Source organism: Hibiscus syriacus, unplaced genomic scaffold (assembly GCF_006381635.1).
Source record: "Hibiscus syriacus cultivar Baekdansim isolate YM2019G1 unplaced genomic scaffold, ASM638163v2 tig00117047_pilon, whole genome shotgun sequence".
Taxonomy (NCBI): domain Eukaryota; kingdom Viridiplantae; phylum Streptophyta; class Magnoliopsida; order Malvales; family Malvaceae; genus Hibiscus; species Hibiscus syriacus.
This window is the reverse complement of record NW_024063537.1, coordinates 186,823-212,296: the sequence shown is the minus strand read 5'-3', so window position 1 is coordinate 212,296 and position 25,474 is coordinate 186,823. Positions and strand designations below refer to the sequence as shown.

At 34.7% G+C, this 25,474-nt stretch overlaps 3 protein-coding genes and 1 pseudogene across 3 annotated transcripts; all 4 read right to left on the bottom strand.

The window, feature by feature from the left end:
- Positions 1–213: 213 nt before the first annotated feature.
- Positions 214–5,342, bottom strand: LOC120197247 (inorganic pyrophosphatase TTM2-like). Its single transcript, XM_039198845.1, has 12 exons — positions 5,326–5,342; positions 3,651–4,003; positions 3,289–3,403; positions 2,884–3,079; positions 2,616–2,729; positions 2,308–2,481; positions 1,787–1,981; positions 1,351–1,473; positions 1,152–1,273; positions 934–1,051; positions 578–838; positions 214–456 (listed from the first exon to the last, which is right to left on the bottom strand). Exons 2-12 carry the CDS (start codon positions 3,985–3,987, stop codon positions 229–231), a joined length of 1,983 nt encoding a protein of 660 aa, XP_039054776.1. The 5' UTR covers positions 3,988–4,003; positions 5,326–5,342; the 3' UTR covers positions 214–228.
- Positions 5,343–8,166: 2,824 nt separating this feature from the next.
- Positions 8,167–11,487, bottom strand: LOC120197248 (ASC1-like protein). Its single transcript, XM_039198846.1, has 7 exons — positions 11,295–11,487; positions 9,576–9,805; positions 9,294–9,449; positions 9,029–9,214; positions 8,581–8,765; positions 8,365–8,432; positions 8,167–8,185 (listed from the first exon to the last, which is right to left on the bottom strand). The coding sequence occupies exons 1-6, from the start codon at positions 11,430–11,432 to the stop codon at positions 8,407–8,409; spliced, it is 921 nt and encodes a 306-aa protein (XP_039054777.1). The 5' UTR covers positions 11,433–11,487; the 3' UTR covers positions 8,167–8,185; positions 8,365–8,406.
- A 4,393-nt stretch (positions 11,488–15,880) lies between these two features.
- LOC120197169 lies at positions 15,881–18,593 on the bottom strand (annotated as a pseudogene).
- Positions 18,594–19,450: 857 nt separating this feature from the next.
- Positions 19,451–20,450, bottom strand: LOC120197193 (basic leucine zipper 43-like). Its single transcript, XM_039198795.1, has one exon. It carries the CDS (start codon positions 20,180–20,182, stop codon positions 19,589–19,591), a length of 594 nt encoding a protein of 197 aa, XP_039054726.1. The 5' UTR covers positions 20,183–20,450; the 3' UTR covers positions 19,451–19,588.
- Positions 20,451–25,474: the final 5,024 nt, after the last annotated feature.

Sequence of the window (25,474 nt, the reverse complement as noted above, 5' to 3'; positions counted from 1 at the left end):
ATACTTTGGTGTTCAACATTAGTTTTAGTGCATTGTTTCCATGAGTAAAATAGAAAGATTCGAACAAAGAACAAACAAATTTGCCCAAAGACAAGAGCATGCACAACCCAAACCTTGAAAGAAATAGTTATGTTCATCAGTTTCAGTTGTCTTTCTTGGGGCACAAGTAGCAACACTAGGACAAGAAAATCTTCAAAGATATCGAATGTGTGCAAATATACGGTCGAATCAGCCTCGGGTTAAAATGCCCCTGAATAAGATGATTCCCAGACCGCCGATTGCCAGTGTCGTTAAAATTAGAGGAACTTTAATAGGATCTCGATCGACAGCCGGTACCGTGTTTTTCTTTCGTCTATTAGCTTGTTGTGATATCTCTCCGATTCTCTCATGAAGGAGATTACTAAGGTTGTCTAACTGGTGCATGATCTGTCGTTGTCCTCGTGCAACGCTTGATATCTACATTGCGAAACCACACAAAATACTTGAACACATTCGAATTAATGAGGTACAAGGCCTACTTGCATCAGCTATGAATAAAAAGTTCGAATAAAAGGGCATACGAGAGCGGTTACGGTACCTCTTCGATTATAGGTGAATCCTTAGCCAGCTGGGAGGATGATAAGGAATTGGGCATAATGGAACCATTTCCTAAACCATTAATGAAGTGAGAAGTTGGAGCAGAGCCATTGCAAGTTTCGGCTTGGAAAGCCAAATTCTGTTGGCTGGAAGTAGAATTTTTGACGGCTAACTTGGAATTCAACTCCTCAATACGTGTCGTAAACTCGTCCATTCTATCATTCAGAGAGGATATCTGTTCCGAAAGCTGAGTGATGACTCCCTACAAAGTGCAGAAGAGTAATGCAGGAGAAGTAAGCATTTCATAGGTAAATTAGCATGAGATCATTCACAGAGCTATACAAGCTAGCCAAAAACCTCGTTCGCTAGAGCCGACTCTGAATTCCGCTCACCAAACCTCCTGTTGTTCACATTATATCCAGCAAAGTTCGGCATATTCTTCTCCCTTTGAGTTGAATACGAATGTGACATGCCACTGTTTTTGTTGGCAAACATAAACTCTACGTAGTTAAATCCACTCATATTGGTCATAAGCATTCATATGCTGCATAAAGTGATGTACTGAATGTTTGTACCTTTTGAGATGCCTATTTCTCAAGGCAACCCTGTCTGCAGAGGCTCGCAAGAGCGCTTCTTTGGGGCTTGATACGAGATCCTCGTCTAGGCTGAGCTTTGTCTTCAAATCCTCTGGCAGGGCCTGTCCAATAATTAGATAAGAGCGACTAGACGACTAAAATTGAAAAAGACAGCACCAGATTTTGAGGGCTTTCATACCATAACCTCATTTACAAGCTTTTCCAATTGGATTTGTTCGATATAGGTGCGTGGAACATATGAGCCTTCTAAACCAAGTTGCTCTGCAACACTTTTTACAATTGACCGATCTCTTCCTTGCACCTATTTAAGAATGTCAAAACACGATTATCAACACCGAATACAGACGCAAACAATCTAGAAATCGATGGTTTAAATGAAATAAAGCATCTAATTCCCCCACATTATTATCTGACCAACCTAAAATGCCAATTAGGCCATTTCCAAGATGATAGATGGCACTTATCGAGCATTTAAAGTGTTAACCATACTAAACCCCATACACATAAGGTTTAAAACTGTCCAAAGATAAATTGAAAAATAGACAAATGATTCCAAGTATGTTAAAATACCACATTTTAGTACTCGGAAGAAGATTTCGGATTCTCTCAAATACCTGAAAATATTGACGATTTAGCTGTTCTAGCCAATCAATTTTCACACAAACTTTATCATCGGAGAACACATGGCTGTTTCTTTTAAGGATAGCTGCTATTGTATAACCCAATGCCATTAGCCCACCAAGGAGGCGCACACTAACTTCAAACGTAATTCTTGGAGATATAACAAATGGAATATCGGTAACCCATTCCTGAAAACAAGCATCACAAACTATCATATCAGACTTTCTTGAACAGGTAGTGTCTTAACAAACATATTAGAAAAAGAAAAAGAACTTCAATCCAACATTTTCTTCTTCAGATAACTTCATTCGATGGAACAAGGCCATTGGGACCCGACATTTTATTTTTCATGATTAATATCTGCTTCAAGCACATAACATATCTACAGTCATACCTCCGGTGTCCTATAACAACTTAAAGACAAGTGGAACAGTCGGTCGCTAATGAGAATATTAGCTCTCATCTGAAGGGGCACAACTCGTGAAAATAAGAGGCATAAATCTGAGGGACAAACCTCAAACATAAGACTGTATTTTCCATCTTTATTCCGCATCCGCAGATATGATTGACAAGATTCGGGATCTTCACCAGGAGGTAGAAGGTAGATATCATAAGTTTGCTCCTCTGTCTCTGTATGTTCTTCAGATAAGACACTCTTAATTTGATCGACTGTTAACTTTCTTGCCGACTACAATTTAAAAAAAAAAACAGATGCAAGAACATATAAGGACATAGACACCAGAGTATACCGATAAATACAGTCACCGGTATCATATAATTTGTGACGAAGAAACAGCCAAAGAAGTAGGTGCAAATAGTAACCTTTAAAATATAGGTAGGACTTTGAAAACCAGTAAATGGGTTGAACTTGTTAATGATTTTTATTTGTGCTGTCTGGAGATCTGGCTCGATGAAGGCCTTGTACATTGGATATACCTGTATAAAAGAGAACATGCTAAGTTCTACCCTAGAAAGAAAAATTCGAACATAGAAGTATACTGATCAAATTTTCCAAAACGACAATAGAAACGCCATTTCTCTATCTTAGGCAATAACTTTAACCCCCAAAAGAGAAAGGAGTAGAACATACAGTTTCAGATATTTGATGGATTATTTCTTCAGGTTCTTGGCCAGCACGCTGTATGTCTCGTAGGACTCGTTTAACAAGGTCAAAGTGAACTCCCCCTGTGACAGATACTCTAAGATCCAACATAGGTCGCAACTTTTCACTCAAAGCATAGATGCCTTCAATAATTACAATGCGGGAGCTTGGAACTTCAAGGGTCCTGTAATAAAAAAAAGCTAGGGTAAAATATTAAATCTACTACATAAAATTGAAAGCGTTCTATACTTTGATCAGGACTAATACATTTTACTATTAAATGTTATTACTATAACCATTACTTTTCTCTGGCATACCTGCAAAAACTTAACCCTCTAGAGCTTTTTAAGCAAATGATAGTACTGATATGCACTAAATGAAGGAGTTTTCAACCTGTATCCTACTCGAGAACTAGCCTTGAAATCGTACATGGGAACCTGAACTTCTTTCCCTTCTTTTAAATCATGGAGGTTCTGGAGCAATGTATCATAATCCGTCAAGCGTGGATCTGTTGTTCAAAAGAATCAGAATAATGTCAGTTTACTGCTTTGCTAGCACTCAATTAAAATACTCAACATCTAAACGGGACATGTAAATATTCAAATAAAACCTCAAGGCCATAAGTATATGTCGTTTTCTACTCATACATGAAATTGCATCAACATTAGACGCAAAAACAAAGGATAAGAACAACAACTCAAATTGAAGGCAGGTATGAGTCAAAAGTTACATGCTAGGATCAAAATATGAGTTACCATCAAAGTTTCCATCGACAATTCTACTAGCTTCGTTATAGTTGTCCATCGATACGGTGGCAATGCTGGGCATGAAGTTGAGTATCTTTTCTGTAAATACAGTCTTCCCTGCTCCAGAAGGACCTGCTAATCCTACCAATATTATTCCATCATTTTTTTGTGCCAACAACTGGCATGCACGGATGACAACAAAAAACCCCTTCTCGAAAGACAAAGGTTCTTGGATTGAAACAATCTCATGGCGATCACAATCCTTTCTCTTGACCAGCCGAACTTGATCTTTTAAGAGGCCTGCTCTTTTATGTTGTGCTTCAATACTAGAAGCATCTTGAGGCATTGTATGAAAGCAATCTCTGGTATAAGTTGCAAAAACAAATAAATAAGCAGCAGCAACAAAAAATTATAGCACTAAAAGCAACAGGCAATATTTTTTTTTCAGCTAGAGACCGATAGCCATTTGCTCTCTCTTTATCATTTCAACATAAAAGATGCATGTATAAAACCAGAAAATGATCAAGTCCCAATCTCAATCAACGATAGAAATCCCCCGACTATATTTTGTTAATCCCACATGTGTTCCTTTGTTTTTCGACAAAATGTTGAAGAAAACATGTACAGAAATTGCCTAATTTTAAGGTTTTCAATAAACCAATTGTCAAAACATAAGTTGAATTGCATGATTTCGACAAATGAGATGGAAATCGAGACAATTCATTGTCCACGTAAAACTTAGTATACCCTACTAATCCATGAAGGAGAAAATCAAAGCATCAAAGGCTAAACCGCAACGATTATTGGTGGCAATGACCATTAATACTTCAATTTCCACCACTAAGACTCCAATAACTTACAGGAATATACTGTAAAAAGGTTCAAAAGATTAAGAAGAAAAGCAAAATCAAGCAATGGAAATCAAACTCATTAGTTTTGTCTTCTTCATTTGCTGAACTCTGTCAGTTTTCAGGAAAAAGACAATATGGAAAATCCTACAAAAAAAGGTACCAAAATAGCATCTTTAAAGATCAAAACAAACTTCTTTCACATTCAACAAGCGACCAACACACCAAAGAAAACACACACACCAAATTTAACAAAGAATCAAGCAGTCAAACAGAAAAAAAAGGAAAAATTACCTCTAAACTTATTAGAATATATATTCTTACACGATATTTAGATCTAAAACAGACACTTTTACCCGAAAAAGATGAAACCCAGAGTACATAATGGAAAAATAAGCAATATCCTGATTCCAGAATTAATGAAAAATAAATAAAAACGGAAAAAAAAGATTTGGCATTGATGACGAGTGTACTCACCGAGTCAGTTTTTAAAGCAAATAAGACGCAGTGAGTTCACCGTTTCTCCATACACATTAAAAAGAAAAAAGAATTGGTTATTTATTCTCTGTATCTTTCCCGGAATAGAAAAAAAATGTGATTTTCCGGGATTTTCTTTATTAATTTTCTGGGAAGCCGGGAATTCTTGAGAATCTACAAAGTGAAAAGGAAAAAAGGAAAACTTTTTCGAGAATGGATTCACATATAAAAGCAAAAGAAGACACACACACACATATATATATATATATATATATATATATATATATATATATATATTATGGGATTAAATTACAAACAATGCATAAAAACAAAAGAATAAATTATTAGGTGCTACTCACTCAATCAGGGGAAGCCAACTCTTTGTTATCCGGTTGCATTAGTATTATATGATTAAATATGTCATAATTAAATGTCAATCTACAATCAATCGCGATTTATTACAATTTTAAGTAAAACATTCAAAAATAATATCACTATTTAAGGCTCAATCCCACATAGTATTGGGAACAAGTGTTGGTAGTGCTCAATCTCACATAGTATTGGAAACATTATTGTGAATGGTATTTAAGGCTTGGCTTTCCTATTTCATTGTTGAGTGATAGAGAACAAGAGGAACTCTCGCGCGCCGCCGTCTCGTCTCGTCTCGGGTCGGGTCGGGTCGTGGTCGTGGTCGTAGTAATACGTGTCTTCGACACGTCCGCGCGAATACTATCTTTTTAGAGAAAATTCTTAAGAAACAAATGCAATACCGTCGTTGCGATTTTGGACTATCGTAACGAACTTGGAATAAATCGTAACGCGAACTTAGACTATCGCAATACGAATATGTAAATCGCAATGCGATAGTCGAAGTTCGCGTTGCGAATCTGGAAACTGATTTGCGATATCGGAGATCTCGTTGCGAATTATCGATCGCATTGCGATTTAGTTGGTCATTTTAACAAATCTAAAAAAATTGGTTAAAATCATATATTATAAGGCATTTTTGATCACTGAGGTTATTTTCTCATATATATATATATATATATATATATTTATTTATTTATCAAAACATTAAAATTTCGAAAAAGAAGATAAAAATCAAAGCTTTCTAACAATGAGAAACTATCAATAAAGCAACGGTGTCAGATGAAAGTTTGGAGCATCTACTATAAATATTACTACTGATAAAATGGAATTTAGTATTTAATTTTTAAATTATTAATTTAAATTCAAATATCAAGAGATCAAAAATTATTTATTTAATTTTAGAGTTCATGAAAATTTAAATTGACGATTGATTTTATCATATATCTATTTAATAATTTAAATTAAATAATTAAATAATAAAAAATAAATTAAAATGGGATAATCAGTTTAATATCGTTTAAACAAGATATTGAGTTCGAGTTCGAGTTTTTGTATATACAGAAGAGACTCACCTACTAAAATCATATGTGCGAATCGGATCGGTCCGGAAGTAAATATATGTATATATATTTAATTAATTACATGTCATATTCTTCGTGTAATCGTATTTATGCAAATATAAGGAAGTGGTCTATGTGAGTCTGCATGTTAGGGTTTACAGACATGATCGTAAGAACATTATTTAATCCATGCCAACATTGAAGATTTTCATTGTTTCCAAGTTGTAAGGAAGCATGCCAACCTTCGTGGATCACCTTGTCTTAAGGACATATATATATATATATATATATATATATATATATATATATATATATATATATATAAACGTAAATTACAAGAATTTAAAGACACCGTGCTTAAACCTATGACCTCAAAGAATAAAAACAAATCATTAACCATTGAAATTATTTAGTCCGTACTACAAATAAAGATTTAAATAAATTTACTCATATATCATCATAAAAATAATTAAATACTAAAATGATATATATTATTGACAATTTATCGAAATTCTTTTCTACATTGTCATGAAAAAAAATATATAAATATTGTCATGTCACATAAGACAATTGTTGATGATCATTTATATGTTTTCTTAATCCATATTATTATTTTAGGATAAAGTATACAAATAGTCCCTCTAGTATAAGGTACTTATTAAGTTCATCAATTATTAAAAGTTACAAAATGATCATTTGACTATAGAGTGTTAGTTTGTTGAGTTCTTTGACTATTAAAAGTTATAAAATAGTCACCCACTATTCATTATGTTCTAAACCCGTCTTTTTCCATTAAAAAATTAACAGTATTCTGAATTAAACGTTAACCTACTGGTTATAATATGATAAAATATGATTTCAGAATTTTAAACAATTATTATATCCAATCATCATGTCAACGCCCAACTTAGACAATCAACAATTTTTAAATGGAAAATAACAAGTTTGGAACATAATAAATAGTTAGGTGATCATTTTATAACTTTTAATTGTCAAGAAACTCAACAAAGTAATACTCTATAATTGAAGGACTATTTTGTAACTTTTAATATCAAATAACTTAATAAAAATATTCTATAATTAGGAGACTATTTATGTACTTTACCCTGTTATTTATAGGTCCAACAATGATAGGGGTCTTGATGCCTGTGAAAATGGAGACATAAGTTCAAATTCCGAGAAAAGAAAAGAAAAAGTTATCTTTCGGTCACTAATATCTGTTGAGCACTCAGGCAAGTTGCATGGCGATGTAAAGTCACAACTTGTGAATTGACTGAACCTTATCAATGGATTAATTTACACAAACCAAATGAAGAACAATATCTGGTAAAGATGTGACACGACAATTATTGTGACAAGGGAGTGGTCCTTAAGGGACCAGGATCCTTGAGCTGTCGGATTCTAGCCATTTTTGGAGATACTATCAATACATGGGCCAATGGAATAAGCATTAGCATTTAGAATCAAGCAATTCACAAACATATATGTATAGGGAGTTTATGCATATATCATGTATATATGTTTCGAGACTGGTTATTCGAACCCGGATACTGTCCGTGAATCGAACTCGGAACTCGGTAATTTAAACAAACAATCAGTTTCAGCCCAACACATTGGTTGTGAGCCGGAAAGAGGTATGCTCCGGCATCGAATCGATAACAAGTTTTCGTTTTGTTTTTTCAGTTGAACTCTCTGAAATGCTTCTGTAACTCGCCACGAACACAATATTGAATCCATTTGCAGAAGTATTCCGTCCGGCTTGAAAGAACATCCATGGCTAAAACTCCATCTGTTTACAGTGAAAGAAGATAAAGGGAGTCTAGTGAAAACCAAAACTCTGCACAAAAGGAATGTGTTCTCATTCACTGTGTACTCGATATACCGGAATGGATCCCGGCCACTAAAACTAAGAGTTTGGTGCAACATCGATATACCGCATGAATAATGGCTTTCGTATAGAAATATTACCCTCTCACAAGTCCTGTTAATGTGGTATTTCTTCTTTCCAGATCAATCTTCATGTTCATCTTCAGAATCTGCATCGGATAATAAGAGGGACGTTAGCTGGTTGACAATGCAAGTATATATATACACAATAAATCCATGTTTTGCATGTCAGAAATGCTTATCGAGATTGATTTATCACTTCATATGGTTCATCTACACCGAAAATGCAGTCCTCACCTGATCGAACATCTTCGCTAAGTTTGCCTCTCGCTTGGATTTGTTTGACAAGCATTCGATACATAAGTACCCACCAATAAACATGAAGAACCAGCAGGCAAAATAGGAGTGTGTTGAACAGATAATAACAAATCGGTCCATCTACCGGATGCTTTTCCTTGTCCAATGTTAGAAGAACTTCATAACTGCAACAGATGAGAGAGATAAGATAAAACGAAAAGATATTATCGAAGTTTCTAATCTCTATACTGGAAGTGAGACGGCATATGAATTGCTGCTTGCTTCATTGAAGTAAATAGTTGTTATTTGGTGTAAGCATAACTTTTTATACAATTGCTTTCCTCGTCCCTTGATTTGAATGCCATGTGAATCGATTCAGGTGAGGTTCTCAAGTTCTTAAGACGGAACCTTATAAAAGTTGGGCAGAATATCAGACACGAATACGAACCTTGTACTCCAGAGGATCCAGAAAGGGTAGTAAATGAGGCGCAGTAAGACCCAAGACAAAACAAAAACTAGAAATGCAGAGCTAGCGAGTGTTTCAGCCCCACTATATTTGCTCATCTTCCCTATCTCCAGAAATACATCGCTAGCATCATGAATTGCCAAAACAACCGAACCAACACGACCAAATCTGCAATAAACCGGCATAAGAAAAGAAACAACTACTGTATAAAATTTTAAAAATCGGGTAAGAACCTCTCAAACCATACCTAAATATGTAAGATAACACAATGAGGATGACAGTTGCAAAATGATGACCCATTGAGACACCAAAGTCAGAGCGCCTTGTTTCCCAGAAAATCAGAGCAAATATAGAGTATGCGTAAAATCCAGCAACATACATGTAAAGTCCCTTTAGTTTCAATCTGGAAAAGAAACATGATAGATCCTCATATATCTGAATGTGTAACAAACGGAAGGATATGTTCAAGCAAGAATTGATCGAAGCGAAACGAAGAGTTATATCTATTTTTGAAGTCAATGAAGCTTACTTAATTTTCTGATCAGGCCAGACATGGTCTCCAGGTCCTACCCAAAAGTTTCTGGTATTTCTAAACCAGGGCTCGTTGTTAGTTACATAGAGAGCTAGGATTTCTGCTGAAAGATAATAAATGCACTTCCAAGCCGACTCCTTAAATTTTCTAATCTTCTTCCTTTTCTCTTCTGTATCGCCATCCAGCATCTCATGTCCCTTCCCGAAAATCAACCGCCTTCCAACTTTCTGAAATCATGTACGATATTTTCTAACGGTGACAGAAAACAGAGAAGAAACAAAGGAGAGAATAGACCAGTCTAGCTACACCAAGATAGCAACCACATTGCATAAAAACAATATGCCAAGCCTCATGGTTCAATATATTCCATTTATGCTTGCTCTTATCAACTATGACACTTTATCTGTACTCGAATATCACAAGCAAATTGCTACAAAACGTCTCCCTATGTGATTAAAGTTTTCAAACTTTTGTCAAAATACTTATATATCAACACCAATAGCACTGGCATTTACAGAAAATAATCTTCAAGCAAATCCAGTGCCACAAGCCTACATAATGAAGTCACCTATTAACGTGAGGATACCCATGTTTGAACATGCTATCATGAAGGTAAAGATATTAAGGTCTTTTTTTAAGTAAACGAGTTTACTTCGAAAATTCCAGAAAATGGTAAAAGAATCTAGTACTATTGTTTGTTGAACAATTCATAAACATACAAGATCTGGTCAAACAACATCCTCAGCCGAAGCTTTACCAATATAAGAAGTGTTATGTCAAAACAATGTCATGACACTTATTTTTAGTCATCCTCGGAATGACAGTGCCAAGCACCATAAACAAAAAGTCTCATTTCCACCTATTTACATTTCCTCCTCCTGGCATTAATCAACCCATCAAACATCTAAGTAAACTAAGCAGAGCTTGAATCAAGCTAGCATTTAGCTGATACAAATGCAAAACCACCCAGTTAGCCCAACTCAGTTCCGTATTGATCAAGCTACATCGAACAGCCCACGTCCATAAACTACTATGACAAGGCACCAAAGAATACTTCAATACAAGTTTGTGACATGCGACCTTTCAAAGAATTCTCCAGTTCTAGCTCAGCTAAACATATAGCAAAGGAAACATAACTTGTAGTGTATCGTGGAAGATCCGAATTGTTAACCGAAAGCAAGTCTTTCGGAGTGAAAACTAGAAATTTGAGATTGATAAAAAAGAATAGAATAATTACATTACAACCATCATGCAGTAAGCCTGAAGTTCAAGCTTCCACATCTCATCTTCTAATGTCAGCAATATAAACGAGTGCTTGTCAATGGCATAGTTTTAGCTTGTAGGATAATGCAACAGACAATACCAATGCATTTATATAGCCAACAACACTCTCATTAAGTCTAAGGCTAATGGATTACATTAGTGAAAAGTCCTGCAAAAGAAAATTTGCTCAAATGATTCTCCATATCTTAATCTTCATTCAAAATCCTAATTTTCTTTTAAATTCATGAATCTAATATGGGTCAATCCTAGAAAAACAAAAACGAACCCATCAATGCAATTCAATAAAGATAAAAAAAAGGCAACATTAAATACACAGAAAGAAACAAAAAATTCAAAACTTTTTACCATTTTGTTCTTTTAAAGCAATGAAAAAAAATCCAATCAAGTCATCATAAATATGGATGAAGATATAAAAAGGGGGGGGGGAAGTACCTCAAAGATGAATCTATCGAGAAAGAAACGAACAGATGGGAAGAACAGAGCAAAGAGAGGAAGAACAATGAAATCTCCATAAGCAGGGTAAGCTTCTTGCTCCCAGTCGATTGATTTGATAAACTGAATCGAATCCATTTTCGATTATCGATCTTTGATCCGAAAATTTTCTCAGGAAACAATCAGAAAAATAAAAATAAAAATAAAAAAATGAACACGACAAAGGGCGTGAACTGTGGATCACATGCACACAGAGTTGCAACTATGTCCTCGTCTCTGTTTCTAATCTTTTAATTTTAATTTATTTATGGTTTAATTTTTGCTCCAGTCCCTGTGGTCTTTTGACTTTTGAATTTTTAGGGTAAAGTACATCACATGCCATTGAATTCTACTCAAAAAATCATTTTGATCATTAAAATTTTAAAAATGATAAAATTTAAATTGAACGTGGGATCGTCGCTAAATAAAGTGACACCAGAGTGATGTGCGTCTTCGATCTTCACAATAGTATCCGCTACAATATTTGCTTCACAGAGAATCCATTTAAATTGAACTTCTCATTGTTGTCGATATAGATTACAAATGACACGAACCAAGAAATGACAGCTTTCCGTGTGTGTACGAGTTAAGATATAGGTATTTAAAAAAAATATAACTTCAAAAATAAATTCAAAATACAACACGTAATCAAATTTAATAAAAAATTTCAGGGTATTTAATTATATAAACACACATATATTTAGAAGTTAAATAGGAATTAGTAGAAGGACTAAATTTAAAAGATTCAGAGAGTGCATGGACTGAGGTTAAAATTAGACCTTTATTTACTATTTTTTATTTTAATGGAACTAATGGAATTATCTTTCCTAAAAGCCTAAAGCTGATTGGGGATAAAATAATGAATGGGGAAGAATAAATTTATTAGATTCAGTATTATTGACCCTTGGTTTTGTTAGATTTTCTAAATTGCCACTCATTTTTCGGTTCACCATGTTGCCCTTACATTGAAATTTTAGTAGACCCGGTCTGGTTCACTTACTTTGTACTCAATCATGTTGATTTTTTTATTTATAAATTTACAATAATTATAAGATAATATTTATTCAAATACTCAATCTTTTGACAATAAACGTTTATACCCCTACATATGCATTGTTTAAATTCGAGATCTTAAAAAATAACGACAAATCCTTTAACAAATAAGATCGCGTGATTCGTGCATCACTCGTGAATTTAATTCATTTAAGGTAAAAAGGTATCAAAGATTCCTGTACCTTTGGGGAATAAAATCAACGTGTCCCTTGTATTATTTTCTCTCTCGATGTGTCATTCTAACTCATAAAATAAACTCAATGTGACCTTTTGACTAAAGTTTTTTCGTCGTTAACCGTTACAGTGCTAATGTGACAGTTTACGTTGCTGACATGACAAACTATGGTGACATATCATATTTAAATTGGTTCTTAAACTTTTGAATGTTCTAATTTCATCTCTAAACTATGACCCTTATTTTAGATTATTCCCCATACTTGTGAACATTTTAAATCCATCCCAAATTATTGTATATAGTATTCATACTTTTTATTAGTCCAAGCTGTATTATTACTTGTTTGAAAAATAAAATACATGTTAAACTATGGTTGAAACTAATTACACATTTGGATGAATTTAGGGATAAATTTCGAATATTCAAAAGTTTAAGACCTATTTAGAATGAGAGTTATAATTTGAGGATGAATTTAAAATGTTCAAAAGTTTGATGACTAATTTAAAACGAGAGTCATAGTTCGATAATGAATTTGCAATGTTAAAAAATTTAAAGATAAATCTAAAATAAAAATCATAATTTAGGGGCTTGTGATACAATTAAATCTAATAAAAGTTAAATTGAATAAAATATATAACTATTTAAAACTAAAGGGTAAAGTGCACAAATGGTCCCCAATTATAAGATATTACTTTATTAAGTCTTTCGACTATTAAAAGTTACAAAATGGTCCTCCGACAATGAGTGTTGCTTGTTGATTCTCTCAACTATTAAAAGTTACAAAATGATCATTCGACTATTTATTATGTCCTAAACTTATCATTTTCATTAAAAAATTTGACGGTTGTCTAAGTTGGACGTTAAATGATAACTGTGATATGATAAAATCTGATCCCAAAATTTCAAATGACTATCATATCTCAGTCATCATATTAATGTATAGCTTAGACAACCGCCAATTTTTTAATAAAAATGATGAGTTTGAAATATAATAAATAGTCGGATAACTATTTTAGAATTTTTAATAGTAAATGGACTCAACAAAATAATATTTTATAAGTTTTAATGTTAGAAATATTTAATAAAGCCATACCTAAAATGAAAAAAAAAACAATCATGAATAGAAAGAGATGTTTGAAATCGGACCGGATCGGCCGGTTCAATCAGTTCAATTGAGAATCGTTATTTAATTCGGTTCAATCTAAATCGGTTGAACCGTTATTAGTGAATCAGACAGAACCGCTGAATCGTTCAAACAGGACCGGCTGAAAACCGAAAAAAACCGGGATTTTTATTTTATTTTATTTAAAAAATTAAACCAAACAACATTGTTTGTTAAACGAGCCAAGTCGAACTCGAGTATTGTCGAGCTCGACTCGAACTTGAAAACTTTAAAAGTAAGCTCAATTCAACTCAAACTCACAAGCTAAAAATTATCAAGTTAAACTCAAACTCGAAATATAATATTGAAACTTGAACTAAAAAAGGCTTGAACTCAAAAAAAAATTAGAAGCTCGATTGAAGCCTAAAATTCGAGCTTGATTGAAGTGAAAGAATAGTTATATAATTATAGTTATATAATTTTGTTATGATTTTTTAACCCCAAATTTATTTTTTAATTATATTTATTATTTAATATATTTTACCTTAAATATTATGTTGTAGTTAATTTGAATCATTTTGTTTTACTTGATTTTATGGTTTTTAACTTATATATATATTATGACTTGCTTTGAATATGATTTGTGATATAAAAAATTATTTTTTATTAATTATTTTTGATATTTTTATTTAATTTTTTAAATAATTATGACGTCGTTCGGTTCTTCCGACCAATCGAATCGGTTCAATCGATTGAACCAATAAATCGATAACATGACCAATTCGTTAACGGGTCCGGTTCTGAAAACCATTTACAACCATCCATTCACATGTTTGAATAAACATTCAATTGCAGTCAAAGGCTCAAAGCTGATCAATTGCAGTTGCAGTGGTAAGTACTTTAAATATTTGCAGAGGAAGTGGGAGCTCACCTAGACCCGTAAACGAATATTTGCAGAGAAAGTGGGAGCTCACTTAGAACCGTAAACGAGTCGAGTTCGAGTATTATTGAACTCGATTCAATTTAAAAAATCTAAAATAGAACTTAACTTGGTTGAAAATTTATGAGTAGACTTGAATTCGAAATCATAAATTAAAGTTCGAAAAAATTTGAAATAAAAAAAATCTTAAACTTTTTCAGTTGAACCTGAACCTGAACCTGAACCTTAAGTACATAAAAACCTTCTACTACATTTCAAAAAATTAAACACATAAATATTAATATTATTAATAATTTATTTTTTTTAAAAAAAATAAAAAGTTAATATATATTTTTTGAATTGCTTGCGAGTATTTTAAGTCGAATATCAAATAGATCGTTTCAACTCATCAAAAATTGAGTCGAATTCATTCGATTCAAATATTTATAAAACATTAATTGAATTGATTTTAAATAACTCATTATCTATCTCGTCTCACTAGTTCTAGTAAGCTCAATCAACCTTTTCCCCCATTAGAAGGCCCACAATTGGGCTAGGAACTTCCCACCCTCTACCTCCATTGCCACCAGCCCACCACTAGCAGCTTATGGGCATGGTCTTTCACTCTATAAGTATTTGATCGAGTTGATTCGAGTATAAATATTTTGAATTAATCATTGACAAGTCTTATTTAACGATTCAAATTTTATATATAAAAGAGTTAACTGCATCACATGTTCTTAAAGTATGATTCTCATTTAAATTAGTTCATAAATTTTCTAATGTTCCATTTCAACCCTAAAGTATATTTATTAATCTAAATTAGTCTTCAAACTTTTGAACTTTTTAATTTCATCCCCAAACTATGATATTCGTTATGATATTCGTTCTAAATTAGTCTCCAAGTTATATTATTATATGTTTGAAGAAAACAAAATATAGTTTAAAATACGGTTGAAGCTTTAAACTAATTATATATTTGGATGAATTTGGGGATGAAACTAGAATATTCAATAGTTTGGAAAACAATTTAGAAAGAGTGTCATAGTTTAGGAATGAAATTATAATGTTTAAAAGTTTAAGGACTCGTTTAGAATGGGAGTCATAGTTTGAGAATGAAATTGAAATATTGGCATTTTTAGGCATTTTTACAAGACCAACACTTCCACAATGTTTCTTCGTGGCCTCAGCTTGCACCATTACCATTTACCATATTGGTTTAAACTTGGCATTGATCAAGAGAGACTGAACTGAATGATCTGGTAATGCTGTGCATCGAAGCATCTCCGAATGTTAGTTGAATGAAGTGGACGGAAAACTCGACTTTCGCGCATCATGTACGGAACGAGGGACGTCGTAATCGTTTAGGCAAGATCGAGTTAGTTAAGCTTTGCATTTGCTTTCTCGTCGGCGTGGGCGTGAACTTGACATCCTTATTGTCTACTATGTCTACTACAACAGCATCAGATGTTAGAAAAACCTTGGCAACCGATGCTCCAAACAACATCGAACTTCCTGGTCGAACAAAAGTGTCGAATCGATAGGTGCATTCTACTGTATACATACATCTAGAGGCTCAATTTTATTGATGATACCTTTGTAGTACCTTTGTAGCATCGTTGTTAGATAAGACCTACAAGATGAAACAAGTGGAAGTATAATGAGGCTGAACCTGCAAATGCATAATGCTGCAAAGGTACGGTTAAATTCAGAGACCGACCTTCTCTACAACAACAGTACTCCCGTTAACACCGGCATTTTTGGCGATTAGTGTTGTCGGATAGCTTAATGCTCTCTTGAATATCTCAGCTCCGATCTTCTCACATTTGCAAACAAAATGCTTGTTAATTTTTCGTCAGTAGACGGTAGAGACAGAGCAACGGTGAGATATATATGTTGTATCCTTCATTACCTTTTGCTCTTGATTATCTAACAGGTTTTTTATTCCATCCACCTTTTCGGAGAGCCGCAAGAGGATACACCTACCTCCGACTACGACACCTTCCTCAATTGTCGCCTGCATAATATCAAGTCAGAAGCTTGATTTTCATCATTCGAAAAACCGATCCCTGGATTTGTAAATCATTACCTTGGTTGCATTTAAAGCATCTTCAATTCTTAGTTGTTTGTCCTTCAATTCAACTTGTGTTTGTGCTCCAACCTATCATATAATTGATGAAATTAGGTAGATTACTTCTTATGCAAGTCTTCCAACATTTCTAAAGCACTGAGCTACCTGAAGAATTGCAATTCCTCCTGATAATCTGGCAATTCTGTCATTGAATATCTTCTTTTGAAAATTCTCCTCCGTGTTCTGCAAATTAAGAGCTTGGAGGTTTGGCGTTCAAACCCGTTCATCGTCATGTGTGTAGTGTGTTATGTCACTACTAATTATACGTACCTCGACCAGATTTTGTATCTGAGAAACTCTTCTCTGAACTGCTTCTCGCGTGCTACCGTCGCTAACTATGTAGGTAGATTCCTTAGTAATCACGACCTTAGTCGCGGTGCCAAGAACGTCTTTCCCCACCCTATCAAGAGTTAAACCCATATCATTTCTGACCACCGTGCCTGAAATGATGGCGAACTCGATAATCTCATGTTTTCAATGGCTTTCTTCTAGCCGAAGGAACTACTTCATAGACATTCCTATGGTAAGAGGGTAGGGAATTATCTGTACGTTACCTCCGGTCAAGATAGCGATATCATCCAAGCAGTGGCTCTTGGGCTCACCGAAGGCCGAGCCTTAATTGCAGCTGCCTTCAGATCACCCTTGAGTTTGTTCTTAATCACTGGAGCAAGAGCTTCCTTCTCGATCTCCTCGGCAACGATCATGATCGGGTACTTCTCTTTAACAGAACTGTCCAATATTTTGAACATTTCCTTTGGATTTGTTATTTTCTTGTCAACCAATAGGAACTGCAAGCAAAGAATTACATACCCTCTAATCACTTTATAGGAACACATGCCATTTTTTCTTTAAGAATGTTTATACCTTGCAATTGTGGAACTCAACGATCATCTTTTCTCCATCGGTGATGAAGTAGGGAAGCAAGTACCCTCGATCGAACTGCATTCCTTCCACCGTCTCTAGACTGGTTTCAGTACATTTTCCTTTTTCAATTTTGACTACACCCTTCCTTCCAACTTGTTGAAGAGCATCCGAGATCATCTTTCCTACCGCGTAAACGTTTCCAACACTAACAGCAGCAACATGTGCAAGTTCATGATCCTCAACCTGCAAGTCCGACATAAGCACAGATACAAAACTTTGCACGTTTCTGAAAATATCATAATTTATTTAGCTATGCACTTCTCTGGACATCATTTTGAGTTGGGAAACAAGAGCGTTCGCCGTCTTCTTGATCCCGCAAGCAATTTGAACCGGATTCAATCCAGCTGAAACTACTTGGAAGAAACAAAATTACTGCATTTGCATCAACCTTCCCATAAAGAATCCTCCGTATTTCTGACTCTTACCTTCACACCTTCTGTAATCAAACCATGAGCAAGAACTATAGAGGTAGTGCAACCATGACCAGCAAGGTAATTTGTTTTTGCACCAGCTTACCTCACTAATTTAACTCCAACATTCTCCAATGGATCCTCCAGCTCAATCTAGACCAATTGAGATACAAATTTCAGAAAGAAAGTACCAAACTTTGAATTACATTAGACCATATGGAAGCTCAAATTACCTGTTTGTGAACAGTTTCTCCATCATTAACAATCTTGGGGGGTCCATACATGTTCTGAAGCACCACATTTCTCCCCTTTGGACCTAATGTAACCCCAATCAGCTCTGCCACTTTATTTACACCAGCCTGCACCATAGCAGCACGAAGAAAGAACAACTAAAACATCATCTGGGTTTAAGATTAAATGTGTTTTGGGATTTTTTTTTCAACTGACCTGAAGCTTCTTAGTGGCAGAGCCATCACGGTTGAAGTAAACTTCTTTAGCCATGGCTCTGGGCATTTTCAAGGTGGAATAATGTGAAGAAGATGACCTTCTGGGCTTCGACAGTGTTGGGTTTGTGAAAGATATCCCAGGTAGTGTAGATGGTGAACATGCCATGATTGAGTTTCTTGGGAGATATTTTCCGTATATAAAGAAACTGATATTCATGTATACATATATGGATGGAAGAGGAAAAAGAAGAAGATTATCTTGGGTCTTGGCAGTTGTTTTTGGCGCTATTCCATTTCCATGGCTATAACGTTTTCATGGGCTATATGTGGACCGGTCTTAAGAGCAGTTCCTAAAACGAAGAGATTCTTAAACGACAATACTGTTTGACTATGTTCAGCATTACTTGTCTGTCCCTTTAAAGGACAAGCAAAGCCTGCGTGTTTTATGGATAAAATTTGCTATTTATGCAGTGGGATCACTGCTCAACCAGCACCTGAACCGCAGGTTGTGCTTTGGTTCCTATTTTTGTGAAAACAATGTAAACTTGATGCCCTCACAAAAAAGCTGAAAAATAGTACTTTAGATCATGTTTTAGTGGGCAGCCTTTTTACAATATGTTTTGCTTAGTTACAGTAACTATTTTCAATGATGAAGCCACTACCAACACCATTTTCCACCACCATTTGTCCTCTTACTTGCCCCTGTTGTTTCCACTCCAGGAGCAGTAACATTGGTTAAATATAATCCATGTTACAGGTCAAAGTTCTTTACATAATCCATATATTCATGGGGTCAAATGATTATTAGATAAAACTCATGATTGAGTGTTTGATTTGTTTCTGAGAATGGATCACTGCTGATGCAAGTGTTGCCTTTATCGTATTCGGTTTCGGATTAGTGTTTATGCGGCGATATGGGTTGCAGATGAGTTATATGATAATATTAATCAGAAGATGTTATTGCATGGTTTGATTATAATCCCATACAAGCTCAAGCTTAGGCAAATGCTTGATTAAACATCATAGCAAACCGAGGAACATTAACATATGTTATATATATGTGTGTGTATATATATGGTGAAGATGACTCTTATCTCAATGAAGCAAGTCAACCGAGCTGTCACTGGATTGATTTGTGGACTCAGCTTTCAAGTGAGCAGTGTTGCAGGGGATATCTTCCAGTTCTCTGAATGAAAGGGAATAAGGGCTGTCGATTTTTACGTCAAACAGCATTTGGCGGAGATCGGAAGCTTCTTCCTTGAGCCTTGCATTCTCTTGAACGACACGGTCGTGGAACTCCGATATGTGGTTTAGCTTGTCTATGAGACTGTGGTTCTCGTTGCGGAGCCTGATTACCTGTGACCAAAGTTCATCCAGGTGTTTCTGTTTCCGCATCCTCGACCGACGAGCGGACTCTCTGTTGGATATCATTCTCCTCTGTCTCCTTTCGTCGATGATGTTGACCTGGTGCTCCTCTGCTTCATCTGAAGTCGAATTGTTGCTGATGCTTGAGGACAGTGTGGCGAATTCGAGAGCAGACATCGATATGTGGGAATTCGGTAGGCCGTTTAAGAATGTATTGATGTGATAAGATGGTATAGAGTTTTGCATCATACCAAGGTTGGCCGGAATCAGGATCGGGTTTTCCGGTGCTAGGTAGTGAAGTCCTCCGAGCTCACTGGGACCCATGGTTTTAAGTGGCGGAAGTCGAGGCCTGAAGCCAAAGGGTTCGATATATTGTAGTGAATGATTGTTGATGACTTTGAAGGTAGGGGAGGAAGGCACAAATGAAGAGCTTTTATAGGAGGAAAATTGTTTCTAAGGTGGGCCAGTTTCAGCAACAAGTGTAACAGTATGTATGTATGTATGTAACCACTTGCTTTACATCACATATGTTATTTCTTAAGGCAACAATGATATAGAAACATGTATGTATGTATGTATGTATGTATGTATGTATGTATGTATGTATGCATGCATGCATGAGCATCATGTTTATCATAGAAATTCAGATTTGGATAATCATATAGCATCTGATATAAAGCTTAGAAAAGAGGAAACTTGCTGAAGTCAATCCCAGGAGAAGTTTTCATAAATAAAGCACTTGTGCCTTATGACGCAATCAACTCTAGTTTAAAAGGTAAACCATTAAACAAATCATAGTTTCTTATGACTAATTTTATCATAAATTAGATGGCTCATGTGAGCACTTCGATTTTAAGATATAGATTAACATCATGACCTAAAATCCCAGCAATCTCATCCTCTTACATTGAACTGAACTGGAGAAAAAAAAACTATAGTCCCTTATCATTCAGGCTAATTATTTAATACTTGAGTTGAATTTATTTCTATCTGATATGGTATGGATTGAAAAATTCGAAGACGTCGAGTCAACAACAACACAATCTACCTGTGGGAATAGTTCATTGCCTGTTAACTGGTTATCTGGTTTCTTATTCTTTCATGACATATCATCGATTGGCACGATCACCACGTAAGTACCTAAAGTAGGTTTTGAAGTATCTTTGTCGATACATGAGCATGAGTTGTTTGTTGAGGCCCACACTTAAACATGATGAGAATGAGATTGGTTAAAAAATAAAGATTAGATTAAAAAAAAGCATTGGCAAATCACAGAAGTAGCATCTCATAAACGCATGTTTTAATGGTATTTGTTAATGGAAGAACAATATTCTAACCACGTGTAATTCGTTGCCGTGTTTCGTAACACTACATAGAGTTTAGGCGATTCTCCACTGATAAAACTACTCTTGGCTGCAAAAGAAATGAACATGTTTCAAATGCAAGGCATACAGAGTAGTTTAGGTAAGATAATTGGACATCGTGTAGAAATGCTCTGCATATTTGCCTTAATGCTCCTCGTGTATGCCTTGTTTTATGCATACATATATCTATGTATGTATCATGCATCACATGTAAGAAAATGAAGAATCAGAGACAAACTTTTAGAGCAACACCTGAAAAACCAAAACTGACAAAAGGAGTTGGACCAGGCATGATTGACTGATTGGTCATCATTCCTACAACTTGATAGCCTGTGGGTACCATTGCATATGCTATTCGTGGAATTTGAATGGTAATTTGAGCTGTTGATTCATGATTTCAGGTGCAGAATACGAGCAACTGACATGTACGACAATGACGATTTCGACTACACAATATGATCCGAGATGAATTTTCCATGTTCATCTATAGAAATTAGTACTAATGCCAATGAGTTTTGTTCACCTTTTGGATCACAACTCGCATCAAATGCATACACCATGTACAGGACTAATCCTTGGTTTGATTAATCATTGGAAAAATTGGGAGCTGAGCTAAAGTTCCAGAGTCCTACCAATTCAAAAAAAGTTTGAAACTAAAAGAAGAACAAAAAACAATGACTTACAGAGACATGCCTTTTTCTTTATCCTCATACATGCCTACCCTAGTATATGTTGCTATAGCTAGTGTGAGGAGAAGGGGCACCACAAACCTGAAACAAGTGCTGCGTACGGTGGGGGGCTCGATTTAACACCGAATCCATTTCGTGCCCAACCATCATCCAAGAGGGGGTAACCTTTTTAGTGGTGACCATGTATGCCTGGTGCACCATTCTTGCACCTTATTGCTCGGCCCGTCAACTCAAGTATACTCAACCATGCACACTTGTGCCTACTTGTCCATAAAACATGTTTGTATCCAGATTCATGGAGAAAACCAGGGTTAAATCTATGTTAAGAACAAGAAGTTTCGTGACCGCACAGTCTACCATATAACCAAACGCTTTTCAAACCTTTTTTAAGGCTTCTTCATAATGGAAATGCCAATTATTTTGGTACCCTCAACTGTACCTAATATGCACTGTCTCCACTCCCCCCCCCCCCCCAACTTGAACAACCCCTACTTTTTATTCTATTTTATTTCTCTTTCTTCCTTCCATGAGGTCATAACTCATAAGATTAGTGCAGTGATTGGTTCAAATAGGATAAACTCATCACCATGTTGCAGTTTTTTTATTCATTTACTGCTTAATCTTAAGTTTGTTTTGTATAATGGTACTAATGGTGCACAATACAAGTACAATATTACTAAACTATATAGCATGCTTTTTTGCAGGCGCTGACGTAACGTTTATTAAGGTCTTAATCCACTAAACTAAAGTCATTATCCTTTTCGATTTTGGGTTTAATGATGCTATTGATAAGCTCTGATGCCTCCAAGGGTGTTCATCAGGAGTAGTTCATCATCAATCACTGAAGACGTGCCGAATCGATCAATCTCTATCTATCAGAAACCAGAACATTTATTAAATCTGATGGCAAGTCCTAAAGTTCTTTCTGGTATGTGACAGCCATAGGAAGCTTCCTCGGTGATCTTGTAGACCAGATTACCGTAAACGAATCAGCGTTAAGAGCTTGATATGCTCAACCTTATTCAAATATATTTCATATAGGAATGATTAAGGGGATTCTCCAAGTACTCTGAGCCACAAGTTTTTTTTTTCATTTAGCCCCACGCATTAACCATACCAATTCACTAATGACATATGCAAAAGCAATATGCAATATGCAATATGCAATATGCTTTACTTATACCATCATCATCATCATCATCATCACCTTTGAACCTAACCAAAAAAGTTGGCGTAAGCATGTCAACTTCATAATTTTGGTGTCTCCATTAGCAAGTAAATTGCACCATGGGGCTGAGCTGCTCAAGTTTTCAAGCAGTTTAATCACAGATTAACTTAAGTATAGGGTCAACTAAACTAAACCATGGTTAAAATATTATATTCCTAAATCCTTTTAGATATTATGTATGCTGGTTAAGTTGTCCTGCAATGCTTTAAGTGCTGAATTAGTTGCCTATAATATAGTATAGAATAATGTACAAAGATATGCTTGTTTCTTATCTCTGATACATGTATGAAGTATCTGCAGATCTGTAGCTCCTTTTTATGTACCAGATTTCTTTGAATTTGTTTCGGATATGCTTCGTTTTGACTATAAGTTCAAGTGATCGGATCCCAGAAATACGGTCCTGCTTACGTTGTATCTCATTCGGAGAAAGAAGTGCTCATTCACATGGTACATTTAAGCTGATCACATATTACAATGCTCAAAAACTTGGGATGTGCAAGATTAGGGTTGACAAAGGTGTCTATGATGATTAGGTTTACATTAGGGTTGACAATATGTGGATTTTTTCTTTTGTCAAAGAAGCAAATTGAACAAAGGAGTTTGGATTTGTGGGTAGGTAAACATCTTCATTCTCCCATAGGTCAGCCATGAAGATGATTGTATCGTCACTGGCTAACGGCTATAAGTACAATAATAGTGCGTGCATATATATATCGAGACAAACACAAGAATTTATGTTAGACGATGCTAATCTATATTAAAAATTTAGAAATACGAAATAATAAAAGTTTAAGGGGTACAATAGAGAGTGTAATCACATCCTAACACTCCCTCGATCCATCCTATATATATATATCATGATCATAGAGGGAACATCATGGGAGTCAAGGGAAATTTTGGTCCCGTCAATTATTTTTTAAGTATTAATTAATATTAAATAATTATAAAAAAAAACTTTATTAGACTCTTTAATTAAAATAAAATTATATTTATAAAAAAAATATTTTAACCTCGCTATAATAAATTTCTAATTCCGCCCTCATCACGATGAAACACCCAGTGAAATTGCAACATATGACCAACCCTGTTTGTTTCAAATTTTGTTTAAATCTCAGGGCCCAACGGCTCTGTGGCTGCAAAGATGAGTGCCATTAATTGACCGTCTTGAGCCCATACTCAGCTTGCAGAATTCTAGAGTGGTACTAGTCAAGCATGTTATCTATCGAGTATTGAGTCGATTTTTAAAGGAAAATAACGACTTTAGAATATAATAAATAGTTGGGTGATTATTTTTTAATTTTAAATAGTCGAAAGACTAAAAAATTAATATTATATAGTCTGAGGACTATTTTGTAACTTTTAATAGTCGAAAGACTTAATAAAGTAGTACCCTATAATCAAGGGACCATTTGTGTATTTTACCCAAGTCTTTAATAGAACTCTCTATTATAATTAAAAAGTGAAAATATCCAAAATTACAATAAGGGTTTACGACTATAATAGTAAAGTATATCATTTGGACATTTTTCTTATAACATTGAAACTAGTCACTTTTAGATCATACATAGAAAAATTTAAAAACTCAACCAAAAGATTCAAACGAAAATTAGATACAAATATATCTAACTTCATCGACAAACAAACCACAAAAGAGGATCAAGCTATTGAAAGACTATTGAGAAACGCAAATCAGAGTCGAACATCGTGAGAGACTATCCACAAATGTGAAATCGCGTATCCAAATTCAATATGAAGATCGATAGCAGGAAAAATCAACAAGATTACATATAAGTGTCATATTGATCAGTCATGGTGTCGTTAAATCCAACCATGAGAAAACATAAAAAATTAAAAAGAATAGAATGGTCGAACGACCGAGAAAGAAGACAAAAAAAAACATTGTACAAAGATAGAGAAACAAACATGACACAAAAACATAATTATTCTTATTAAAAATCTAAAAAAAAAAACAAAGAACCGACAGTCGACAACCAACATAAAAACTAGCGATTAAGCTAAGGTGATTACAAAGTAGTATATATTTTAAGTATTCTTAACCATTTAACAATTAACGTTTAATCACCCCTGCTACAGACACTGATACTCGAACCTGTACTTCTAAGAATAACAATTATTTATTTAACCAACGAGAGATCACATTCAACTTTTTAATTGATTTTGGTATCTACCCATTATTATAATTAAATTATCCCATTGAATTCAACTTTTTTGAGGTACATCAAAGTTTTTAAAAGAGAACAAACTTTCTTCAATGCCCATAAATTTCATCCTCTACTTTTCTAAGATTCCACCATATGATATTATCATCTTATAT